Source organism: Theobroma umbraticum, unplaced genomic scaffold (assembly GCF_002168275.2).
Source record: "Theobroma umbraticum cultivar Fairchild unplaced genomic scaffold, ASM216827v3 scaffold_147.0, whole genome shotgun sequence".
In the NCBI taxonomy this organism is placed as follows: Eukaryota; Viridiplantae; Streptophyta; class Magnoliopsida; order Malvales; family Malvaceae; genus Theobroma; species Theobroma umbraticum.
Genome location: NW_018397259.1, coordinates 7535463 through 7562319, shown reverse-complemented (window position 1 = coordinate 7562319; position 26857 = coordinate 7535463). Strand labels below are relative to the sequence as shown.

The window sequence follows — 26857 nt, the reverse complement described above, 5'->3', positions numbered from 1 at the left end:
AAACACAAGGACTAAATCAGTGTTTTCTTAAAATAGGATTTTCAACATGAAAATGAACTAGAATTACTAGAATTAAACCAAGTTAACATGTTTTAAACTACTTAGTGAAAAACATAAAAACTCTCTAAAATCGACTTAAAACACAAGCACTCAGCTATTTTAACATCTAAAATGTGGTTAAATAACTCTATATAATAAAGTTATCAGACCCCCAAACTTAATATATTGCTAATCTTCGAGCAAAATTAAAAATAAAAATGAGACAGCATAGTTGAAAACATCAAGCAAAGAGATTGCACCAACTCATTCATCACTTTTAATTTCCTCATAACTTGCCTTGTTTTCCTAACTTAAAGCAAAACATAAATATTGTTTAAGTTTATATTTCATTCTAATGAAAGCTTATGTTCGAATGAATTTTGTGTGTGCGTGTGAAATCTCTTACAAAGAGTATCACGCACTTTTGATAAGATTAAGCTCAGATAGACTTCAAACTAGCTTAGAATTCCATAACTTTGCTTTTCGCCTATCTCTCTACTAATGTAGGCTAACACTTAACTATGGATCGTTAGGACTTTATACAGTTTATAATATATGGCTTCGGTAAGGGTGGAATATAGGATATAATAAAGCTCAAATCACCCTAAGCATATAATTATTCTAAGACTTATGTAGCCTTACTTCTCTTCACCATGAATACCTTTTTCTTTCCTTTCACTTTTTATTCATCAAGTATTTTTTTTTAATTCTCAACCTAACACCCCCATACTTGTTTCTTTCAATGATAGTGGAATGAATGCCTTGCATTGAATTTCAAAATTTTCTCCGCTTCATCTTTTCATTGAATAATTCAACATATAGTTCCTAAAACAATGAATATGCTTAAGAGTGAAGGACATAGAGTTGGAAAATTATTTAGAAGCTAAGCTAGCTTATTTATAGTTGACAAAGAAAAAGGTAATTTTTTTTACGCTCAAAGGGGATAAACTTTTGATTAAGTTAGCTTGAAAGGCTCAATCAATCCAAAGGTGGCTTAAGTCATTTCCCTAACTAAGTGTAGCCTAGAATTTCACCTCAAAAAAAGATAAAACAAATTCTAAAACTCCAAACATAGCCTAAAAATTTGCATTTACATAATTGTTCTCCAAATGCAAATAATGACACAATATACGAGATAAAGTGCTCAATTGTGAAACTTTCATCCTGCAATAATGATAAACATAAGAATTCACATGATATTCAAACAATATTCAAGGTCATTAGTTATCATCATTTGATAGGTAAATCAAGTTCATTGGTGCAACTAACTCTAGTTTAAATTCTTAGTGAAAAATAAGTACAAATCTTTGTGATAAACAATACTCAACTTGCTTTTATATTACTTGTACTGCCACTTGCACTTAACGTATATTAATCTGAGAACAAAAAGTATAATTAAAGCCAAAACAAAGTGTTTGATCCTTGAACCACAAAGATATATATATATATATATATATAAAGGAAAAATATTGGCTGACGAAAAGAAATACCAAAGTGTGGTGCACACTGCAAATGCTGTCTAAGTAACCTTAACCGTCCCTAGACATATACGTGATACTTTTTCAGGATTTATTATCCTTCTATATGGGGAATAAGATTTTCTTGCCTTTCAAAAAAAAGGAAGGCTATTTATAAAAATAAGGGCATGGAGAATAAAATGAACAAGTCTTCGCTTTGCAGCTTTGACAAAGCTTTGGTTCTTTGCACAACTTCCCATTAACAAACACTGCATATTTATGTGAAGAGCAAAACAATGTTATTTTGATACCCATGCAAAGCTTGTAGATGGTTACATAAACAAAGAAAAACATTTGGTATGTAAAAGTTGAGCAGTTCCACTGCAAAATGTAATGATGTAATTACTGCAGACAGGACAAATCTTAATTCCATTTGTTTTTTTTTTCCATAAAAAAATATATTAAAGAAGGAAAATGCATAGATCTGTTCAATGACCGCTCTAGGCATGCTTTCAAGCAACATTTCTCATCCCTCAATTCTCACCAAGCAACAAAACTCAGAACAATTCAAGCAAGAAAGCTGCCTTACATTTTAGTAACATTCTATTTTAAAATGAGAAACTTTATATATGTTTGTATATAAAACTCAAATCTAATTAATAGTAGCTGAGCAAATATATGTATATATATAATTAATAGTATTCATTGTTGCATGCATGGCTCCTTGATGACCAAGACCCAGACATGTCTTGACATTATATTCCAATTTTGTAAACAAATTGCAATTTTATTGTAACAAAACCAAATCAATACAGAGAGACTTACATAAGCAAAACCTCCCCTTTTATTTTATTTTATTTTTTCAACATGAATCATTAGTTTAATAAGGGAAACAGACCAAAACATCATCCCAACAAATATTACAAGTACTTCAATTCGAGTATGATGAAATAATATGCTCTAATTGTTAGCCCACCAGAATTTTGACTGAAGATTTTTCACCACATTCTTGTCCAATTGGAAAGCCTTGACAAGAACATCAGGATTAATGGGTGGATTTGCTCCAAACACTGCATTTGCTATTGTAATCACACCTGGATTCTGGCTGCTCAAAGCAGCAAAAGCTACAGCATTGGTTTTCCCCACATTGAACTGGAAGTGAATGAGGCCAATTGGGAAAACGAAGACATCTCCAGGGTAAAGGATTTTGGTGATGAGACGATTATCTGGGTTGGATGTAACAAAGCCAACATAAAGTGTGCCTTCCAGAACAAATAGTATCTCCGTGGCACGGGGGTGAGTGTGAGGGGGGTTTAGGCCACCGTTAGGTGCATAGTCGATTCGAACCAACGAGATGCCAAGAGTGTTAAGTCCTGGTATTTGGGCAACATTGACAGGAGTCACCGTTGATCCCACAGGATTTGATGTATTTCTGGGAATGTTAAGACCTGAAAAGAAGAAGTCTTCTGCTTTGGCAAGCTTTGGGTCTTTGCAGAACTTCCCATTAACAAACACTGCATATGTGAAGGGAAGAATAATATGTTATTTCGATATGATGCCTAAGCTTGTAGATTGTTTTGATAGTTTCATGCAAAAGAGAGAAAAAGAGTACATACCACCATCCTTGGCATCATTGACGGCTACGCAGAAATCCTGGAGAGGACTAGGATCAGATGCATAGGCAAATGAGGAAGACAGAACCAAGAGAGAATATGCTAGGAGGAGATGAGCCCCTTTCATAGTTATAATGTAATTTGTAGCTTAATTAAATTCTTCTAAGTTTTATTACTTTGGAAGAGATGAGAAGCTTTCCTTGAGATCATGCCTATTTATAGATTGCAGCCTTTGAACTAGTCTACGCCTTTTCATTTCGTTGACTATAAGCACAAATCCAAGGTTGCTAAGGCTGCGGGCACTCCAGCCATACAACTTACAATAAAAAATAAAGTTAACAAAATGAAAATCTTTACCATTTGGCAGTGTTTGAACCTAAGATGCTAGCAGCTGGGCAGGTACCATGTGCAGCTGATCTCATTCAAATATTTCCAGGAATTGTTGTTGAAGGCCGGAGAATTTCTCCTTGAACTCAAATAATTCGAGCAGCATATGCATAACTAAAGAAGTAGTCAAGCAAGAAAAGTGTTAGAACGATTCAAGACTTGTGGGTTTTATATCTCTGGATAGAATGCATTGTCTTAGTTGACATGGTTCAATCTGAGATATGCATGGACGCTCAAACACATTTCTTGTAGAATATCCATGCTTGATTAAGAACTGTTCAGAGATTGACCAATTAATGAGCAAATAATTAATTGTTCTCGAACAGAGAAGTTAAATAAACAAGAAAAAATTGGGTGTGTAAAGATTGACCAGTTCCATGCACAATGTACTGATGCAAGCGTGGGAAGACTAAATTCGATGAGGATAAATAATTAAAGAATGTAAAGAGTAGCTGCAGACTTGGCAAATCTTTTATATATATATATATATATATATATATATATTTGTTTCTGAAAAAATAATTAAAGAATGAAAATGAATAGACTTGTTCGGTGACTGTTGTCTATAAATAGGCATGCTTTCAAACCACATTTCTCATCTCTCACCGAGCAATATAACTTAGAACAATATAATCAAGAAAGCTGCCTTACAATGATGAAAGGAGCTCAAGTCCTAGTAGCATTTGTCCTGTTGGCTTTGGCTTCCTCACTTGCCTCTGCCTTTGATCCCAGTCCTCTTCAGGACTTCTGTGTAGCCATCAATGATGCCAAAAATGGTGGTATGTTGTTCTTTATATCCCCATTTTCGTTTGAATTTCTTTGGAATTAGTGTAATCATATCAACACCTAAAATGAAGACATATAAATAGCGGAGAAAATTAATTGAGAAATGTCTCTTATTTTTTGCATGAAACGGTATCAAAGTTTTTTTTTTTTTTTGCGTATATTCAGTTTTTGTTAATGGCAAGTTCTGCAAGGACCCAAAGCTCGTGAACGCCGAAGATTTCTTCTTTTCAGGGCTTAACAAGCAAGGAAACACATCAAATCAACTAGGATCAAAAGTTACTCTAGTGAATGTTGAACAAATATCAGGACTTAACACTCTTGGCATATCTCTTGCTCGAGTCGACTATGCACCCAATGGTGGCCTAAATCCCCCTCACGCTCACCCTCGTGCCACGGAAATCCTAGTCGTTGTGGAGGGCACACTTTATGTTGGTTTTGTTACATCCAACCCCGATAGCCGTCTCATCACCAAAGTCCTATATCCTGGAGATGTCTTCGTTTTCCCGGTTGGTCTCATTCACTTCCAGTTCAACATAGGGACCACCAATGCTGTTGCCTTTTCTGGTCTTAGCAGCCAAAACCCAGGGATTATCACCATTGCAAAGGCTGTCTTTGGCTCAAACCCTGCCATCAATCCTGAAGTTCTTGCAAAGGCCTTCCAGCTGGATAAGAATATCGTAAACCAACTTCAGTCTCGGTTCTGGTGGAATAACAGCTAGAGGAATATTTCTAGACCCCAGAAATTTAATGTATTACTAGCTTGTTCTGGATAATGTTGGACATGTTTCTTTCATTGAATTCATAGTTCTTGTGTTGAAATAAAAATAATGAGGCTTCTTATGTACTTTGGCTTATGTAAACCTTCCCGTTTTTCATTTTTATTATGTTGAAATAAAAATAATGCAATTTTGTTTTTAGTTTGGACCCACCCCTTCTTCACCGAGGGAAATGAATGCATCACATAATTGGTTTTTCTTCCTTCATGGGGTTATTGGAATTTTGACATGGCATTCCCTCATTGGCTTGCCAATTACCACAACTGTCACACCCTTTAAAGCTCTACTATATATATAAACTCTTTACAGTTTCTCTACCTTTTCCCTCCTCCCCTGCATTTCAACCAGGAAACACGATGTCTCTAATAAAATTGAAATCTTGAAAAGCCCACAAAGACATAACCAATGAGCGATGTGAACCAAGAACCAGACTTTGTAGTTCCACACCAAGAAGAAGATAACCCACAACTCCAAGAATCCATCAACCTTGATAGCTTTAACAACGTTATCATCTTGTTATGTATGTTGATGGTGGAGGCTGAGGATAACCAAGTAGCGGATGAAACAGATGAGTCAATGTTGCGGTGAGGCAACGCTAGAAGATGGAGATGTGTGCACCACTGAGGCAATAAAGGTTTTCTTTTCTTTCTCAGGATCACGCTTTCTAGTTGTTGAGGAAAAAGAAGCTTTGATACTTGCTTTTTGTATCAATGGTGGTAAAATTGGGGAAATTAGTGAAGAAACAAACTTCTGATTTCTGAAACGTTTTGATAAATTGAGATGGTTCATTTTATATCAATTTAGCTTGCATTTTATGAGTGGTATTAACATGTCAAGTTTGTTGTTGTAGGATGATGTAGAGCTGATTGTGAAGAAGCTGTGAGAGTGGAGAATATTGGGAAGTGTTTGGACCTTCATGTCAAGTGCCCTTGTGGCAAAGGTTATCAAATTCTTCTGTCTCAACAGAATTGCTATTACAAGCATATTTAGATTTGGTTCAGCAATGGCTTCAAAACGTTCACACCATCAAAGATTGAGTACTCATCAATCATTATATTTCGATTTCAGTTCTTTTTGTTAGGATTTGTTCTTCTGGAATTGTAGCCTGTTATTTCCTTTTAGGTAACATTCAGTTCTCAACTATGAAGAAGGGATATGCTTGTTGTATTTGTTTTATTGAACTGTAATTGAATGCAGATTTTGCAGACTCCAAATCCAAATATATCTTTTACGTGTGGGTTCAAACTGGAAGCCGATTGCAACAGAAGCAGAGGTCCACAAGGAACCTCTGTCACTTTACATTTCAGAAAGAATTGTTACAATTGCAAGGGATGTAAAACATTATTCAACATAAGCTGCAAGGTAGAAACATTCCTCCCAGTTGCTATCCTCAGAATTTTGACTGAAGATTTTTCACCATTTTTCTGTCCAGTTGAAGGCCTCGGCTAGATCAGATTAATGGATGGGTCTGATCCAAACACTGCATTAATTGCTATTGTAATGACACCAGGATTCTGGCTGCTTAAAGCAGCAAGAGCAACAGCTAGAAAGCAGAGGTCAATGATTGCAGGTGAAAGGACATAATTTACTAGAGAACTTCCTCTTACTACTTGATAGTCCTGCCAAGACAAAATGGTGTAACTTACGACCTCTAGATTGAATTGGAGACCATTTAAGCTGCTGTAAAACATTGAGATAAAAAATACTACTAAAAAGCTATGTATAGAACTGAATAATTATCTATGTACAAGGAATAGGCAACCAGATTCCTTTTAACTTTGCAAACTGATAAACATTATTTTCGTTACAAGTTTGCAATGAGAACAGTTAACAAAAGCAGATGAACAAAATAGCAGAACTGTAAAAAACAATACCAAAACATTGTAATAATATAACATCAAAGCTTATAAACCAGTAGAATTATTCAACAAGGTTGAAGCAGTTGCACTCTCAAACACAAGAGAGGGTCGCAAAGTATGCCTTAGGACGATCTATCCGTACTTCCATCACCTCCATTTCCTCATCCTTGAAATTGTAATATAGTGTCATACCACTTTCAAGTACAGCAACCACTGAATCTCCTTTGTCCTCATCATAGCGCACAACCAGACAGAAAAGATTATAATTTCTGTAAGAAGGTATAAGGTTGAAGCTTTGCATTTCGGCTTCAAGATCAATACGATCCTTGATGAACCAATCCGGGTAATCCACTAGCATTTCGTAAATCCGAAACATTAAATGCCAAGCAGGCTTTCGTCCAATCAGAAGATGCAAATAGCCTTCGGACTTCCCATTATACCACCTTATTGGCTTTCGCATCGGCATTGGCATCAAGCATTCAGTCTCCACATCAAAGCATAGCGACTCTTTAAATATCATCTTCAAAATTTTCATTCTCGTAATAGTACGCCTCATCATCTTCCCACACGATTTTCTCTGTCTTCAATGCAGAACTGGGAAACGAAGTCTGTATTAAAATTGTGTCTCTATCTCTTAGATTTTCAGTAGCTCAAGAATTGCATCATTTGGCCATCTGAACTGAGAGTTATGGTCAAAATACTGAAACATGTACAAGCAGGATTCTAAGTCCTTCAAACACTTTTTTTTTTCAAAATTAAGCTTTATTTTTTAAAATTCTATAAAAGTATAAAAGCTAATAAATAATAGTCAAATTAAAATAAATAAATATAAAATTAAATAACTCAATAAAAATAAATTAATTAAAAAAATAACAAAAAATAATTAAATTTTAGTTAAAATTTAAGGACTGGACTTAGTTAACATTTAAGAACAAAATGAGATTAAATAATTCTATAAAATAAAATTATAAAATATCATCCAAAGAAAATCAACTATCAATACAAATCAAAGAAAGTGAGAGAAGAACCAAAGTAGAGAGAAAAATTAAGATTTGAAGCTTTCGAATTTTCAATCTTCTTCGAGTTCCCTTACTTTTTTCTTTTGTTGATGACTTCTCTTTCTCTAGAAAAGCTGCTCTGAAGGATGAACTCAGAAGAAATTGTTGAAAGGTTGCCTAAAATTACTAAACCTGATGTTGCATGTGGGATATGTCAACTAGGCAAACAAAGTAAACTTCCATTTCTGAAGAAAAGGAGGTGAAAAGCTACAGAGAAACTACAATTGGTACATACTGACTTTGGAAGTACCAATGAAGACCTCATCATTGGGTAGGAACAACTATTATCTCATTTTTATTGATTATGTATTCAAGTTCTACTGGATCTTTTTTCTGAAGCTCAAATTTGAAGCCCTAGAGAGTTTTCTTTAATTTAAAAGTTTAATAGAAAATCAAGTAAATTTTTCAATCAAAATTCTCAGAAGTGATAATGGCAAGGAGTTCATTTCTACAGAATTTGAGAGTTTTCTAGCACAGTTTGGCATAAACCATCAGTTGACTGTTAGTTATAGTCCTTAGCAAAATGAAGTGTCTGAAAGAAAGAATACAACACTCATGTAGATGGCCAGGTGTCTATTGTTTCAGAAATGACTGCTTAAGTAATTCTGGGTAAAAGTTGTAAATACAGCTAACTATTTGTTGAATCTAACTCAAACAAGCGCACTGGGAGATAAAACTCCTTATGAATTGCTGGTTTGGTTATAAACCATCGTGTCTCACTGGAGAATTTTTGGCTGCATCGGTTATATTAAGATCCCTGATGAAAAAAGAACAAAGTTGATGAGAAGAGTCAGATAACCATTCGTGTTGGCTACAGTGAGAAGTCAAGGGGATACAAAATGTACAATGTTGACTTAAAAAAGATCATCATTGGCAGAGATATCAGGTTTAATGAGAACTTTTTATGGAATTAGGAGATGTTGACTGTTGAGTATTCTGGAAATATAAGCTTCATTGATACGCAAGTTATAAAAGAAAATGATCAAGAAATTGATATTGAAGATGAGAGTCTTGCAGTGAGAGGCACCAGATCAGTGCAAGATATTTATGCTCAATGCAATGTGGCTATCAGTGAACCAACTATTGCTGAAGTTGCTAGGAATGAAAAACGGTTGCACCATGCATGAGGAGATACAGATAATCATGAAGAATGCTACATGGATCTTGGTGGACAAACCTACTGATCAACACATCATGGGTGTCAAATGGATTTAGAAAATCAAACTTAAATGGTTATCTAAATGAAGACATCTATGTTCAGCAATCAGAGGGCTTTATTTCACCGAGTACTGAAGGCAAGGATTGCAAATTAATTAAAGCTTTATATGGCTTGAAACAGGCTACCAAGACCTGGTATGAAAGGATTGATATTTATTGACTTCTCATGGGTTCTAGAGAAGTGCAAATGAGCATACTTTTTATGTAACTCCATAGAACCATTACTCAGCTGCAAAGAGAGTATCGAGGTATATTAAAGGAACATTTGACTATGGTTTGAAATTTGAAAAGAAGTTGAGTGATGAACTGATAGGTTTTTGTGACAGTGATTAGGCTGGGAGTACTGATGACTCTAAAAGCACTACTAGTTACTGTTTTTCTTTGGGAAGGGTTGTTTTCAGTTGGAACTCCAACAAACAAGAAATGGTGGCTTAATCATCAACAAAAGTAGAATATATAGCTGCTGCTGCTGCCTCAAATCATGTGGTTTGGTTAAGGAAAGTCTTTCATGCTTTGGGTTATATCTACAAGAAAGGAACCATACTGTTTATTGATAACAAGTCTACTATTTCGATTGCCAGAAATCCAGTATAGTTTGGTAGAACGAAGCATATTAAAGTGAAGTTTCATGCTATTAGAGAGGCTGTAAAAAATGAAGAGGTTGATGTTCAACACTGCAGTACTTTATAGTCAACTTACAAACATCCTCACAAAATGTTTTGAGTAAGGATAAATTCATGTTTCAAAGATCTGAATTAGGGATTTGTAGTTCAAACACCAAGGAGATGTGTTGAATATTTATGGCCTTTGTCCAACATCCAAGCATTTAGAGTCAAACATCAATGGTGGAATTTTAAATGAATGAAAAAGGAAGTCACGTGCAGTCACATGAGGATCAAAGGACTGCCGTTTAACATTTTGCCTCTTCTTGTTTTTGTTGGTCAAGTTACTTTACCTTTACGGTTTCACCTTACCATTTTTCTTTATTTCCAAATGCTAGGGATTGATGTTGTTAAGCACTCTCTTCCACCAATGCAGCATCGTTTTGTTCTTATGGTCGTGTCGATGTGCTGTCAACGGGTATCTTTTGTACAGATCCCTGTGCTACATTTCTTAGGTATTTGGAATGGCAGCTGGTTTTATCTGGTTGGTCATCTATTTGGCATTTTCTCTCTCTTCCAATTTGTGTGTATATATATATATATATATATTAGTAGGTTGAATTAAATGAAATGTATGTTTTGTGTGCCGTTTTGGACTATTGGTTCTTCTTCTCTCCTATTCCCTGATACTCTGTTTTTCTCTCCTGAAAATTTGTTTGGTTCTTCAGAAAAATCATTTGGATTCAACAGGGGTATTAGCCCCACAAGAAATATCAAGAGAATAATTATTGTGATCAAACCAAAATTAAGCTGGATTCAGTACTTTCTTAAACCTTCAGGCTACCAAACTCTTACCTAGGTTCTTCATTGATGAATACTGTTCCCCAGGGTCATGGCAATGAATTGAAATTAATGAATGTTCCTGTTTAATCTGGTAAACCGCTAATAATTTCCCTGGTATAATTGAGAGAAACAAAATAAAGATGTGTACCAAAAAGGAACATAGTTGTTAAAGCTTGGTAGGTGGATTTTGATAATGCCATTAGATCCTGTAACTAAACCCCTGTTGGCATCCCAACGCAAGCTTGTCATCTTGTAAAACTAAAATTCAAAGAGAATATCTATCTTCTATTCTCCCTCTCATATTTTTCTTCTTGGCCTGAACCTCTCCCATATTCTAACTTTAGAACCCTTTACCAATCAGAAAACACCTCATGTAACACGTCTAAGGAAGATCTTTTCCAAATGAATTCTGGCAAGCTGCTGACATATAATATTGGATGTACTCCAACTATCCCTTAACAACCCACAAATTTACACTTACATATTAGAGCATTACCATTGAATATATTCTTTGAACTTTGCTGCTTCGTTCTCTTAGTCTATTGACAGAAATGGTTTATTCAAAAATCATTCAAGGTAGCACCAACAAAATTTGTTTCACCAGGATTTACATTCTTTTCACATCAAGTGGAATGTTTTTTTTTTTTCTTTTTAAATGAAAATATCGAGCTTGTGATTGTAGTAACATGATCATGAAGGAAACTTAATGATATAGTCCAAATTTGAAGCATTGAAGCATCAAATTGGATTTATTATCCCAAAACTCTGAGGTAGTGTTAAGCCTAGATTGTGTTAATGAAGCTCCAAGGAAGCATTCATGTCTGGAATATTGGAAGCAACAATCTTTTCAATGCCTACCCCAAACAATTGAACAAAGTTTCCTTCTTCCGGAGAGGAAAAATGATAATCACATCAATGTCTTTTCAACAGGAGCAAGTATTGCTATGAACTAAATCCTGTTACTATTTAGTTATTGTTTAGATAAATGTATTATTCAATTCATTCATATCTTTAGGAGCATGAAAACACAATAATTCGTACCTTTAAAGTGTTTCCTACCTGTCATTTTCACTGTTTCTCGGTAGAGAGCCTTTAAAGTTTTTCTGCTTTTGCAGCTCTTAGGGGTAGGGAGAGATGGATTCAAGAAGTTTGAATAACATAGACATAGTACTCTGCTAAATTGGTCAATACGGACAAAGCATTTATTTTACGGTGATGTAAAATGGCTGTTGTGCCTTTCATCTTTGTTGCAAAGTTGCAATTACTTCTCAGTATGTTGATCCCATCAGAATCTTGACTGGAGGTACTTCACCACTTTTTTATCCAGCTGGAAGGCCCCAGTAAGGGCATCAGGGTTAATGGGTGGATTTGATCCAAAAACAGCGTTTGCCATTGTGATCACGCCAGGATTCTGGCTGCTCAAACCAGCAAAAGCAACAGCATTGGTCTTTCCCACATTCTGCTGAAAGTGAATGAGGCCAATAGGGAAGACGAAAACATCTCCCGGGTAAAGGATTTTAGAGATGAGGCGATTATTTGGGTTGGATGTAACAAATCCAACATACAGTGTGCCTTCTAGCACCACAAGGATCTCCGTGCCACGAGGGTGGGTGTGAGGTGGGTTTAGCCCGCCACTTGGTGCATAGTCAATACGAACTAAAGAAATACCAAGAGTGTTTAGTCCTGGTATTTGGTCAACATTTACAGGAGTAACTACTGATCCGACAGAATTAGACGTATTCTTTGGGATGTTTAGCCCTGAAAAAAAGAAGTCGTTCACAGTAGCAAGCTTCGGATCCTTGCAGAACTTTCCATTCACAATCACTGCAGGAAAAAGAAGTTAGCTGAAAGCATGCATTGCCAAATTAAATACAAAAATTGAGAAAAGATTAGATGAGAAAGAGGCTTGCCTGATCCTTTCTTGGTGTCATTGATGGCTACACAGAAGTCCTGGAGGGGACTAGGGTCAGAGGCAGAGGCAAACGAGAAAGCCAAAACCAAGAGTATGAAACCCAAAATGAAATATGCACCTTTCATTGTCTCCTATAGACTCCTAGTTCTATCACCAATCTCTACCTTAATTTCTTCCTAGTGTTGTTGCTTGATATGGGTGACAAAACTTGCATTACAACAAGCCTATTTATAGACAGGGATTCTTGAAATGCTCTATACCTTGCATTCCCTTCTTGAAGTATAGCAGAAGTAGACCAACCAATTCATTAAGGGTCATTTATTTTGCAATTTAAGGGGAATTACTTTCCGCAGCTAGCCTCATTTGTTATCGCACTCAACTCCTCCTTCCTATTCTTACAGCAGTTCGGTGGTGACCTTTTCTCCTTTTTCCTACTGGATTGAAATCGAATTAAGTTATGGACTACTTCAATGCCCTCGACACCATTCACAAAGTTTCTATGACCAATAACTTGTCTTTACGGAAGTTTTAACTTTCAATTGAAATTGAAATGTCTACCGCACTGCTTCTTTAGCGTGGTGAGAGTCGAAATTCTAACGGTTGAGGCAGGTACCAAAATAGTGCACAGGAATTTGTGTTGCAGTTCCATCCGTGGGTACGAGTTCAATGCAACACAGCCTGGCTACATAAGTTAGAAAGGGGACTGTTATGTCATTCAATATAAAATTAAACTATGCTCAATTTCCACTGTCTAATGTGAAATTTCTTAGTTATAAATGACTTTCAAGCTCAGCTTCTCCAGCCTATAGTTGTATTAATAAAAGTTGTACAGAGATTTTGCTAAAACTATAGATCTCTAGTGTCATAAATCCCATATTAGTAAAAAATGGAATAAGTCGTTTTATAAATAAGAGCATTCATTCATGTATTAAATGCATTTATTAGTTCAGAAATATGGGTTCGTAATATTTTAAGTAAAAATACTTATTTTTTTTAGCATCAATTACTGGATACAATAAAAAATTTTAAAATTAATTATATATAAATAATTTATACATGTATAACAAATAAAATTAAAAAATTAACTTTTTTAAAAAAATTAAGAATTATATATATATCTCATATAAATAACATTTATACATGCAAAACCAAAAAAAAATTAAAAATTATATTTGCTAATAAAACTGAGAATTATATAAATGTCAAAAAAGAGGTGCTAAAAAATATATGGTAAAAAAATAAAAAATTATATTTATTAATGAAACTAAGATTATATATATGCCATAAAAGAGACGTTTAAAAAAAATAAAAAATTCTATTTATTAACAAAATTGAGAATTATATATATGTCATAAAATAGGTGCTAAAAAATATATTGTAAAACAAAAAAAAATTATATTAATTAAAAAGATTAAAAATTTATATATGACATAAAATATTAAAAAATTATATTTATTAATAAAATTAAGAATTATATATATGTTGTAAAAGAGGCCATTGTGGCTAATTGGATTAAACATCTATTTCATGATCTTTCAAAAAAAAAGCGTCTGTTTCGTAAGAGGAAGATCATTTGGTTGAGAAAAAAAATACATGGTAAAACAAAAGAAATTTATATTTATTAATAAAATTGAGAATTTTATATATGTCATGTGCTTCTAATTTAGTAAATAGAACGTCCATTTCCTAAGCATAAGGTCTATTGGTTGAGAATATATATATATATATATATATATATAAATTAAAATATTGTTAAATTTAAACTCTCAACTTATTCCTTTATAATATATATTTTTAAATAAGATATGATATTTCATGTAAATTTATTAATTAAAAAAATTAAATTGTTGATGTCAAAAATAAATTTTTTTAGTGTCTTTCTATTTAAAGTTTAAATCTTAAATATTAAAAGAATAAAAAATAATTGATCATGTTTCAACCACAATAATAAGTTTTGAATAATCATGTAGTACAAAGTTTAAAAAATGTATACTATTATACACATATCGTGTGATATATGTATAATATACACTTGATACTTTATCATGTTTCATCACTGACTGATTCCTTATTTGGTTTAATATAAACTTTCTTATACTATCTAAAATGCATTTTCAACGGAATACAATAATGCACATTTAACAACAAAACACTAAACCACATACTCAATCAATATGGCATTCAAATCACTAAACCATCTCTTACAATACGATTTTGTTTTTCACAAGCTTCTAAAAAAAATAGATATTTTCCACAAAATTAAAAAGAACAAATTCTGTGTGGATTTGTTTTGCCAAATATACACATGAATGAGAGTGCACATTAATCAAAAGGTCTCTTTAAGGGCATTTTTGTTTGAAAATCTCATCTCTTAGCTAAAAGCAGTTAAAATTATTTAAATGGTTATTTTCAAAAACACCTTATACTTTAAGGCTAAAAAAAATTTTCTTTTTTTCTTTAATGGTGTGATATATTGGGATAGTGCTGCTAAAGAGTTGCTATACTTTGATGTGGAGACTGAATGCTTGATGCCGATGCCAATGCTAAGTAGGCAGTATAGCGGTTCTCAATATTTTGGAGAGTCTGGAGGCTATTTGCATCTTGCTGTCGAACGAAAGCCTGGTAGTCATTTAAAATTTCTGATTTACAAAATGCGAGTGGATTACTCACATTGGTTCATCAAGAACCGTATTGATCTTGAAGCCGAAATGCGAAGTATCAACCTTAAACCTCTTTATTGCGATTATGATATTTTTTGTCTAGCTGTGCGCTCTGATAAGGAGAAAGGAGATTCAATGGTTGCAGTACTTGAATGTGGTACAACACCATATTACAATTTCACGGATAAGGAAATGGAAGTGCGGGCAAATGGTCCTAAGGCAAATGGATATCGGTACAATATTGCAAGGTTTCGGGGCAGTGAATTCTTTGAGACCCTCTCTTGTGTTTAAGAGTGCAACTACTTCAACCTTAGTTGAATAATTCTACTAGTTTATAAGCTTTGATGCTATATTATTACAATGTTTTAGTACTGTTTTTTACAGTTGTGCTATTCTCTTCATCTTCTTATGTTATCTGTTCCCATTGCAAAACTCGTAGCAAAAATAATGTTTAAATGAATCTGGTTGGCTTTACCTTGTACACACTAAAAGTCTTTAAATTAATAATTATTCAGTTCTGTACATAGCTTTTCAGTAGTAATTTTTAATTGCATTTCCCTTAATGTACAGGGAAATTTAGTAAAATCGGATTAAGGAATCCATTGGAAAATGAAATGTTTTAGAAATTGGAGATTGTCTAGCAGTGGTTAAAATGCATTCACCTAGTGCCGTCAAGTATTAACAGGAAGTTATCTAGTAAATTATGTCCTTTCACCTGCAATCATTGACCATTGCTTTTGGGCTCGAAAAAGTGAGCGAGGCAGATATTGAAGGGAGTCAATGTTGATAAATAGCCAATATGGAGACGATGCTCAAAGGACCACTGAGAACAAGCTCTTGGAATGGGATACAAACATAAAATTCTAAACAAAGACGTAAGCATAGATATAGGGTATTTCTTTACGAGAAGGTGTCTTACACCAAAACGCATTACATCTTCAGTTGATGACAAGGCTTTAATGATCGTTATGGAGATTAAAATAATGACATGGCTTTAAATTATTGGAATTAGATACAAATTAACGTGGAATATCTATTTTATACAATATATCTCTATCTAGTGTTTAATTAATTACTGTACTATCATGAGGAAATGTAAAAAAAAAATCATATGAGACAAACAGTCAGACGATGTTGACTCAATTATTGTACCCAATAACAAGAAATTTGCATAGAAAAAGAGGGTTAAAAGACTTTAGAGTGGCTCAATAATTTATAATAATTTTACTTATGGCAGTTATTGGGTAAGAAAAATTCGTTTTTTGCTAGTCAGTTGTTGAATGTTCATTACATTAAATGCAGAGCCAAATTGCATTCCTACTGTAATGGATTTCAATAAAAGGGAAATTGATTAAATTTAGCGTAAGTCATATGACAAGAATGGAAACATAATATCAAAGTTTTAACCCAGGTTAGAAGCTTGGTAGGAAAACGAAGATAACGAGGAGGCAATGTCGGGTGTAGAGACAGATGAATCCCAGTTGTGTTGTCAATATTATATAAATTTTGAATTCTTTCTAGTGCAGAATGAATTTGGGATTATGTCAAAGAAAATATCCAAAAGGATGCGTTAGCGTAGCAAATTTAAATTTCTTTTATGGCTTTTCAGTTTTTCCCCTTATTTTCCATATAAATCCAAAAAACAAATTCCCTTCCCCTTTTGCCAGAAAATACGTTAAATGTATATTCCAATTATAGAATGAAGATTTATTGGATTATTCAACGCAAAATTTAAATTATATTTTTTATTATAATTAATTGCTTACGTCATATGACTTCTAATTTTTCTATGGACATATACTCATCAAAGACAGATTCTTGGAGTGTATCAAAAATCAAATTCATTTCAGTGGTCGCTATACAGTTCGACCGCGCTGTTTTCTTTAACGGTGTGATTCATTGGGATAGTGCTACGTACTAAAGAGTCGCTAGAGACTGAATGCTTGATGCCAAAGCCAAGAAGGCACTATAGTGGTTCTTGATATTTTGGTGAGTCCGAAGGTTATTTGCATCTTGCGATTAGACGAAAGCCTGCTTGACATTTAATATTTCTGATTTACGAAATGCTAGTGGATTACTTGAATTGGTTTATCAAGTATCATACTGATCTTGAATTCACAATGCGAAGTTTCAACCTTGTACCTTCTTACAGAAATTATAATTTTATATGTCTGGTTGTGCATTCTGATGAGCACAAAGGAGATTCAATTATTGTTATATTTGAAAGTGGTCTGACACTATATTACACCTTCAAGGATAAGGAAATTGAGGCGATGGAAGTACGGACAGATGGTCCTAAGGCATACAATTATCTATTCGACAATGCAAGGTTTCGGGGCTGCGAATACTTGGAGACCCTTTCTTACGTTTAAGAGTGCAACTACTTCAACCTTGTTGAATAATTGTACTCGTTTATAAGCTTTGATGTTATATTATTGCAACGTTTCAGTGCTGTCTTTTGCAGTTCTACTATTCTGTTTATCATCTTATGTCAACTGTTCCCATTGCAAACTTGTAGCGAAAACAATGTTTATCAATTTACAAAGATAAATGAATCTTGTTTCCTATTCCTTGTACATACTAAGGGTCTTTAAATTAATAATTATTCAGTTCTATACATAGCTTTTCAGTGGTATTTTTTAATCTCAATGTTTTATAACAGTTCAAATGGCTTCCAGTTTAATCTAAATGTGTAGAAAATATTCAAAATCTAAGCAAAGAACCAAACTGCTTGATGGTAAATAAAGAAGTACATAAAGAGCTATTTAAAATTGCTAATTAAACCTAAGCCTACTTAGTGTGTAAGTACAGTAATTATAATACCCAACTAAACTTAAACCTACTTTGTATGCAAGTAAATAAAATAGTAAATAAGAAAGTATTGTAAACCTATACTTCTTTAAAGTACAAGTAAAGTAAAAAGAAAATAAAAAAATATTCTCTCTAAGATATTCTTACAATTAATAATTACAGCTCATGCTTAGACTCTCCCTCAAGTTGGAGCATAGATATCAATCATGCCCAACTTGTCAATTATACCATGGAACACTTTCCCTGAAACTACTTTCGTGAGATAATTAAACTTCAGACCAGACAAATGGAAATTGTATAATTTTTTTTATCGAGAATCTACTTGATGAAATGTCGATCAATTTCAACATGCCTGGTGCAATCATGTTGTATAGGATTTTGTGCAATTTCAATGGCATCCTTATTATCACAATAAAGATTTATAGGTTTTTCATATGCAATTTCCAACTCTTTGAGAATACTCCTAATTCACAATAATTCGCACACACCATGAGCCATACCTCGAAATTTAACTTTTGCACTTGATATTGCCACAACCTTTTGCTTCTTGCTTTTTCAAGTGACAAGATTACCTTCCACGAAAGTAAAATAACCAAATGTGGATCTTTTGGTTGTTGGATCACCTACCCAGTCAAAATCTGTAAATCCTCCAATGTCAAGGACACCATTTTTTAAGAACAACAAACCTTTGCCCAAAGCACTCTTCAAGTGTATTAGGATTCGATATACTACATTCATATGTTCTTCACTTGGTGCATGCATAAATTGACTTACGACACTTACAGCATAAGCTATATTCGATATTGTGTGTGACAAATAAATTAATTTCCTAACCAACTACTAATAACGACCCTGGTATATTGAAACTTGATATGAAAAAATTCCAAGCTTATGATTCATCTTGATGGGCGTGTCTGCTGATTTGCAAGCAAGCATTCTAGTTTTGGTTAAGAGATCTAGCACATATTTCCGTTGTAAAAGGAAAATCCCCTGTTTTGATCTTGCAACCTCAATCCCTAAAAAATATTTAAGTTACCCCAAATCCTTCATTTCAAATTTAGCATCCAAATATTCTCGTAACACTTTCATTTCACATGGGTCATCTCCTGCCAAGATCATATCATTAACATATACAATTAAAACTATTACCTTCCCCTCTTTATATTTTATAAACAAAGCATGGTCTAAGTTACTTTGTTTATAACCAAATGCTTTCATTATAGAAAAAAACCTCCCAAGCCAAACTCTAAGCGATTGTTTTAGCCCATATAATGACTTCTTCCATTTACAAACTTTCCTTATACACAAAGAACTATGTCTAATTCTTGGTGTTAACTCCATGTAGACTTTTTCCTCTAAGTCTCCATTGAGGAAAGCATTTTTAACTTCAAATTGTTGTAAAGGCCAATCTCAATTTGCTACTATAGATATGAGAATGTGAATTGTATTGATCTTGACTACTAGTGCAAAAGTCTCCCGATAATCCACACCCCATACCTCTGCATATATCCTTTTGCAACTAATCTTGCTTTATATTTGTCAATGCTGTCATCTTCTTTGAGTTTCACCAAAAATACCCATCTACATTCAATCGTCTTCTTTCCTTTAGGTAAGGGAACCATGGAATTGCTTGGTTCGGTGTGAACAATGAAATTGGTTTCTACCATGTAGTTCGGATGAACAAAAGAAAAAAAATGTGATAGTGATTTTTTGACTAAAGTCTTCAAAATTCGAGATTCGAGTTAAAGAATTCTTTTCATATTAAAACTGTTCTGATACTATGTAGAAAATATTCAAAATCTAAGTAAAAAATTAAAATGCTTGATGATAAATAAAGAACTACATAAAGAGCTATTTATAATAGCAAACTAAACCTAAACCTATTTGGTGTGCAAGTAAAGTAATTGTAATAGCTAATTAAACCTAAACCTACTAGATGTGCAAGTTAAGAAAATAGTAAATAAAAAAATATTCTAATTCTAAAATTTTTTTAGAGTACAAGCAAAATAAAAAAAATACTTTCCTAAAATATTTGCAGAATTAATAATTATAACTCATATTGGCAAGAGGTGGTCACCATTTTGTTTTGGCAGGACTACCAAGTAGCAATAGGAAGCTCTCTAGTAAATTATGTCCTTTCACCAACCATCATTGACCTCGGCTTTCTGGCTGTTGCTGTTCCTGCTTTAAGCAGCCAAAATCCTGGTGTCATTACAATAGCAAATGCAGTGTTTAGATCAGACCCATCCATTAGTTCTGATCTTCTAGCCAAGGCCTTTAAACTGGACAGAAAAATGGTGAAAAATCTTCTGTCAAAATTCTGAGGGCAACAATTGGAGGAATGTTTCTACCTTGCAGCTTATGTTGAATAAGTTTTTACATCCCTTGTAATTGTAACAATTCTTTCTGAAATGTAAAATAACAGAGGTTCCTTATGGACCTCTGCAAAATCTTTATTCCGTTACAGATCTATAAAACAAATACAACAGGTACATCCCTTCTTTATACATGAGACTGAATGTAACCTAAAAGGAAATAAAAGGCTACAATTCCACAAGAACAAATCCTAACAAAAGAACTGCAATCGAAATATAATGATTAATGAGTACTCCATCTTTGATGGTATGAACGTTTTGAAGCCACTGCTGAACCAAATCTAAATGAGCTTGTAATAGCAATTATGTCCAGACAGAAGAATTTGATAGCCTTTGCCACAAGGGCACTTGACATGAAGGTCCAAGCACTCCCCAATTTTCTCAGCTCTCACAGCTTCTTCACACTCTAGCTCACCATCATCCTACAGCAACAAACTTGACATGTTAATACCACTCACAAAATGCAAGCTGAATTGATATAAAACCAACCATCTCAATTTGTCAAAACTTTTCAGAAATAAGAAGTTTGTTTCTTCACTAAGTTCCCCAAATTTACCACCATTGACACAAAAAGCAAGAATCAAAAACTTCTCTTTCCTCAACAACTAGAAAGCGTGACCCTGAGAAAGAAAAGCAAACCTTTATTGCCTCAGTGGTGCATACATCTCCATCTTCTCACATTGCCTCACCGTATCATTGACTCATCTGTTTCATCGGCTCCTTCATTATCCTCAGCCTCTACCATTAACATACATAACAAAACGATGATGCTGTTGAAGCTATAAAGGTTGATGGATTCTTGGAGTTGTGGGTTATCTTCTTCTTGGTTTGGAACTTCAAAGTCTGGTTCTTGGTTCATTTCGCTCATTGGTTATGCCTTTGTGGATATTTCAAGATTTCAATCTTATTAGAGAGATTGGGTTTCCTGTTTGAAATGCAGGGGAGGAGGGAAAAGGTAGAGAAAAGAGTTTATATGGTAGGGCTTTAGAGGGGTGTGCTGATGAATCTTGAATCTTGCTTGTGTGACAGCTGTTGCAATTGACAAGTCAATAAGGGAATGCCATGTCAAATTCCAATAACCCATGAAGGAAGAAAAACCAATTATGTGATGAATTCATATCCGTCAGTAAAGAAGGGGTGGGTCTAAACCAAAAACAAATTACATTATATTTACATAATAAAAATAAATTCAACACAAGAATTATCTAATCTTTTTACTACAATCCTACATTATCTGATCACAACAAAAAATTATATCAAGAATGTTAACTCGAGCAAGATATGATAGGAGTGACTTTTTATAGCAATTGATTCAACGAGGAGACAATAATTTCTCTAGAAATGAATTTAAATATATAAGGTTCAAATATATCAGTATTGCCTTTAAAAGCATAATACAAATCATATTCAATTTAGTTTATTAATTTTGCTAATGTCACTTCAACATCCACTAAAATAGGCCATTGTAACTAGACTCGAATTTTTAAGAAGTGACAAATTTTGCTATTTTCAGAAACAAGACAGATTCGTTTTCACTTAAATAGACAAAAATATAAATCCCAAAACCTTTCCAGAAACCAGGAGGGAAAGATGGAAACTAAAAGAGATCCGAATGGAAGAATCCTTGTGGATATCATTCAAGTAACAAAAAGAAAGCAAAAATTCATATGTTAAAGCCAAAACCCGTCTATTAATCTCAATAGTATCTCATATGCTATATAATATAAAGTTGTTCTGTTCCAAATTTTATAAATTCAGTAGTTAATTCATGTATATGTTGATTGATGAAGTAGTTAATTTAAGAATCAACCTTTATTCTTGCTTCCCTTCTTCATAGACAGAGTCAACACCCAACAAGCTGCAACTTTATAATTCAAAAGAAAATCATCAACTTTCATCTATCACAAAGAGAGCTACATAAAGCACCCTCTTTATTAGTATATTCTGATTACAATGGATGATTTCACCGATGAGGAGGAGATTACAAACAAGCTACTATTCCATGGCTATATTTCAAGCCTTTCCCTAATTGTTCTTCCACCAGAAACGAGATTGGAGATACTTCACCACATTATTGTCAAGCTGGAAAGCCCTGGTAAGAACATCAGGATTGATGGGTGGATTGGATCCAAAAACAGCATTTGCTATCGTGATCACTCCAGGATTTTGGCTGCTCAAACCAGCAAAGGCAGCAGCATTAGTCTTTCCTACATTTTGCTGGAAGTGAATGAGGCCAATTGGAAAGACGAAAACGTCTCCCGGATAAAGGACTTTGGATATGAGGCGATTATCAGGGTTGGAGGTAACAAAACCAACATAGAGTGCGCCTTCCAGGACTACTAGGATCTCTGTGCCGCGAGGATGAGTGTGAGGTGGGTTTAGCCCTCCGTTTGGTGCATAGTCAATACGTACCAAGGATATGCCGAGAGTGTTTAGGCCTGGTATTTGATCAACATTTACCGGAGTCACAACTGATCCAACAGGATTTGTTGTGTTTCTTGGGACGTTAAGCCCTGAGAAGAAGAAATCCTCTGCTGTGGCAAGCTTTGGGTCCTTGCAGAACTTCCCATTCACAAATACTGCAATACAAAATTGTTTGCTAATTAATAACATGTCAAGCAAATATAGCAAGTGGTAACAAAACTATAGAAACACCAATCCCGAGCTGTTTTTTGTAACATTAATGAAGAAGTTCATAAGAACAAGTTGCAAAAAGAGAGCTTTACTTCCAGTCTTGGTGTCATTGATGGCTACACAGATATCCTGGAGAGGGCTTGGGTCATAGGCTGAGGCCAGAGAGGAAGTCAAGGCCAAGAAGGCAAAAGCTACGAGGAAATAATGACCTTTCATTATGACTAAAGCTAATCTCAAAACTTAAATTCTTCTAATCGGTATATCTTTCAGATGAGGGGTGCGAATTCCTTCATGAAATACAAGCCTATTTATAGAATGGGGTCATTGAACTGGCATACCATTTTTTTTTTGGTTAACTCCACAAAGAAAAGGTGAATTTGCCACGTCCTAAATGGTTATCAGTTTTCTATTTAATTGTTTTTCTCCTGTGCTTAAATCAATCCAGTTTTGACACTGAAGTCACTGCATTTCATTTGGGTGCCTTGTTACTAGTTCAAAGTTGTACTGGTGAATCAGCAATAGCTCACAGATTGGTGATATTATAATAATTTATAAGAAAATTGACTGAAGCACCCTCATCCAGAATCCTGAGTGAAAGTTGAAACGCCTTGACACTGTTCTTCTTTCGAAAACTTTAGGCTACCTTTCTGGTAAAGATTCTGGAAGTACCAGGTTACATTTCTCGTTCTAATTTTATAAATCCTACAAATAATTTTCATGTCCAAAACAGGGAACAGATGAAAATCATGAAAGTTATGTACTCTCTCAGCTAAGAAGTTACAAATTTGTGATATGTAGTTGACAATCTTGACCTGAATTAGCAAGTTCAGAAAGAAGATAAACCGAGTAGGGCATCGTTAAGATTTATCTGTAAGGCCATTAGAGCTTAATTTAGCTACTTTTCTAGACAATGACAATTGCATGGTTTAACTGTTCAAGGCCTTCAAGCTAGTCTTCTTGCTTGAAAGGACTATCTATACTAGTGGGTCTTTAGGCATTGTTTAAGCTGGAAAATGCTATAGACTTAAAGCGGATTCAATGTTTCTACTTTCTAACATCACATTAAAGTGAATCGATCAAAGTCTAGAATATAATTAATGGAAAAGAGATTGAAGAAACAAAAGGATTTCTTCTAAGAGATAACCATCTTTGAAAATCAATTTTCTTAACTTTTCCCTTTGAATTATTTGAAAATCAGAACTATCAGAGTCTTTTGTGTCTAAGCATCAATAAAAATGCCAATACCTTACATGGTTTTCATCTTTGATTTGCAGTTGACAAAATACCCACCAAAATGTGGTATAAACTTGGTCATTTCAGCTAGGCCAAAAAACAGAAAAAGAAGAAGCCTAGAGCTAGAAAAGCCAAATTAGGAGCTAGAGCTTTCACCTAAAAGAAGGAGTTGTTAAGATTGGCAGGTGACAATGACATCAAGTTCTATGATCCATGAGTAATTAATACAGTAGGAAGCTTCTTTGCCAATGAAGCTTAGTATCAAAAGGAACCATTCTTTTATATATTCCTTTCTTGCTCTAATTCTTAATCGACTGATACACATGACCCTCATGCACAGCAAATTAGAATAATACCTAAGATTACCAAACCCCCTCCAACAGATCACCACATCCCAAAAGAACATTGGAGGGTTTAGGAGCAGATCAAATGCTTTGATTTATTGATGGAGACATGATAACAACTTTGTTTTACCCTGAAACCAAGGCACCAAGGCTTTGAATTCTTCCAAGTCTTTTTATAGCTTGTTTGATCTAGCTTTATTTTTATTTAATTTAAAAGGTATTATAAAATGCTTATGAAAAATAATAACTTTTAAAATTAAGCTAAAATTGTTTGGTAGGTTATTTGATAAAATAAATTATATAAACTCTAATTTTGATTAAAATTACTATAAAGGATACCCATTCCATCTTCAATCCCTTAATAAACCAATGTAGAACAAGCTTGTTTTGAGTTTATATATGATTTCAGATATTAAAATCAAAAAAATTTATAAAAAAAACAGAATAACTCTTAAACTTATATAGTAATAATAGTATTAGATTTTTTAATAAAATACCTTGACTTTTCAAAATTTTGATCCAAATTACACAAAAATCTATTTTTTTTAAATATAATAATACTTTTTATATTAATAAACAAAAAAATATTTTAGTCTTTTTATAATTTTTGTTAACGGTGTTTGCATTCGTGGGACTAAATGTCCATTTCAAAAACTAATGGACCCACTTAAAATTTCAATTAAAACTTAAGAGATGGGGTATTTTATCCTATAATTTGGTAAAAAAGAGAAATCGTTAAATAGTATTTGAATGCAACTTTAAATTTTGAATCTCATTTTCTCTTAATTGTAAGAACCAAAAAATTTTAGATTTTGAGAGAGATAGAGGAGAAGGAGATCACAATTTTGCATTGGAGAATAGTGATTTGCAAAGCAATGGAGAGGAGAGGGGGATTGAATGAAAGAGAGTGGTATTTTCTGAAAAACTGACATATTTTTAAAAATAGAAAAGATAAAGTTTTTCTCTAGTACATTTCTTTAAGCTTTTTTTTTTAAATTTTGTTTTTTAAAAAAATTATTTTTTTTATAGCTTCTCAAAAATCCTATTTAACATGATGTCTACTTTTTAAAAGATAGATAAACTAAAAAAAAATTAAGCTAAACAAACACTTAGTCTTCTTTGTTTACTTTCATCTACTTTTTAATTTTTTTTTTTTTTTTGGATTTGAAAGAAAGGAGTTTCGAATCTTGCTTTTTAAATAGAAGATAATGCATCAACCAATAAGCTAAATACTCAGATGCTACTCTTCACTTTGTTTAATGAATCAAAAGAGTCTACATTAAGTGTGTTTTGAAAATAATTTCCTTTACTTTGACAAAGAATATGATTTTGTTGAAGCCTAAGCAAATTCAAGGACATTTTTAGACAGCTTTAATTTCTCCCCATGCCAAAATTTGTGACTAGGTCTCCATTATTTTCTTCTAGAAAACTTTCCACCCGGATGAACTTGAAACAACAGCTCAACTGCTGAAGTTGAGGCAATACTGAACTAGACATTAGATTTTCCAACAAAGCGGCTTAGATCCCACCTAGTGCTATAACTGCTGAAACATCCTTTACTCAGCCAGAAGCAAGAAACATCCACTTAACTTTCTGTAATCTTTGATACAGTCCAAAATCCAAATAAAAAGCAATCGACTACCTAGTGTATGATCCAAGGTAAGTAATATTTCACTCTCAAGCTAATGTTAACCCATCCAAATTGGTTATTACAAATGTTGACATTTTCTCCAACGGTAGGAAAATACTGGTCAAAAGCAAAATCCCATGTACATATTTCTCCCTTGTTCAATGCCAAGGCAGACTTCATGTTGAATTGAATATGTCTCAAAGACTTATCTGATCATTGGGTTAGTTTCATTAGGTCTACCAAAACAATAAAGAATCAATAAACCGGCAGAAAAAGAACAAGAATTCAGTCGACCCTTTCTCTATTAATCTAACAAAGTGTAATCTAATCACATTGAATCTTTGGATTGTTGTTGAGTATTTTCTTGCTATGAACCTAGTCAAGTTTAGCTTGAAAGAACTCCTCACCAACCCTATTTTTCCTTTTTCTTTCTTATTTTAATTTAGCACATTACAAAATCCACCTTTAGTTCTTAAGCTCAACTTGTTCAACGATTTCTAGAAAATATAATGATACCCAATCGGCAATAGACTAATATATATGATCATAGGCTGGAGGGTAAAAAAGGTAGTAGATTTTTTGTCAGTTAAAATTTTACTACGTAAGTATTCATATCGAAT

The 26857-nt window shown here is 33.6% G+C and overlaps 4 protein-coding genes across 5 annotated transcripts; 1 reads left to right on the top strand and 3 right to left on the bottom strand.

Annotated features, from left to right (window-relative positions):
- Positions 1 to 2171: 2171 nt before the first annotated feature.
- LOC110414958 (germin-like protein subfamily 1 member 13) lies at positions 2172 to 3272 on the bottom strand. The gene is made up of 2 exons (XM_021426383.2): positions 3113 to 3272; positions 2172 to 3010 (listed from the first exon to the last, which is right to left on the bottom strand). The coding sequence occupies exons 1-2, from the start codon at positions 3234 to 3236 to the stop codon at positions 2457 to 2459; spliced, it is 678 nt and encodes a 225-aa protein (XP_021282058.1). The 5' UTR covers positions 3237 to 3272; the 3' UTR covers positions 2172 to 2456.
- An 848-nt stretch (positions 3273 to 4120) lies between these two features.
- Positions 4121 to 5001, top strand: LOC110414956 (germin-like protein subfamily 1 member 13). Of its 2 annotated transcripts, XM_089783266.1 has the most exons (3): positions 4121 to 4275; positions 4448 to 4639; positions 4772 to 5001. In XM_089783266.1, the coding sequence occupies exons 1-3, from the start codon at positions 4149 to 4151 to the stop codon at positions 4999 to 5001; spliced, it is 549 nt and encodes a 182-aa protein (XP_089639392.1). In that variant the 5' UTR covers positions 4121 to 4148. The 2 variants fall into 2 exon arrangements, with proteins under 2 accessions (XP_089639392.1, XP_021282056.1); XM_021426381.1 differs by having other exon boundaries at positions 4448 to 5001.
- A 6629-nt stretch (positions 5002 to 11630) lies between these two features.
- Positions 11631 to 12734, bottom strand: LOC110414959 (germin-like protein subfamily 1 member 20). Its single transcript, XM_021426384.1, has 2 exons — positions 12549 to 12734; positions 11631 to 12462 (listed from the first exon to the last, which is right to left on the bottom strand). Exons 1-2 carry the CDS (start codon positions 12673 to 12675, stop codon positions 11924 to 11926), a joined length of 666 nt encoding a protein of 221 aa, XP_021282059.1. The 5' UTR covers positions 12676 to 12734; the 3' UTR covers positions 11631 to 11923.
- Positions 12735 to 22225: 9491 nt separating this feature from the next.
- LOC110414957 (germin-like protein subfamily 1 member 20) lies at positions 22226 to 23300 on the bottom strand. Its single transcript, XM_021426382.1, has 2 exons — positions 23123 to 23300; positions 22226 to 22975 (listed from the first exon to the last, which is right to left on the bottom strand). Exons 1-2 carry the CDS (start codon positions 23244 to 23246, stop codon positions 22422 to 22424), a joined length of 678 nt encoding a protein of 225 aa, XP_021282057.1. The 5' UTR covers positions 23247 to 23300; the 3' UTR covers positions 22226 to 22421.
- Between the last annotated feature and the right edge of the window lie 3557 nt (positions 23301 to 26857).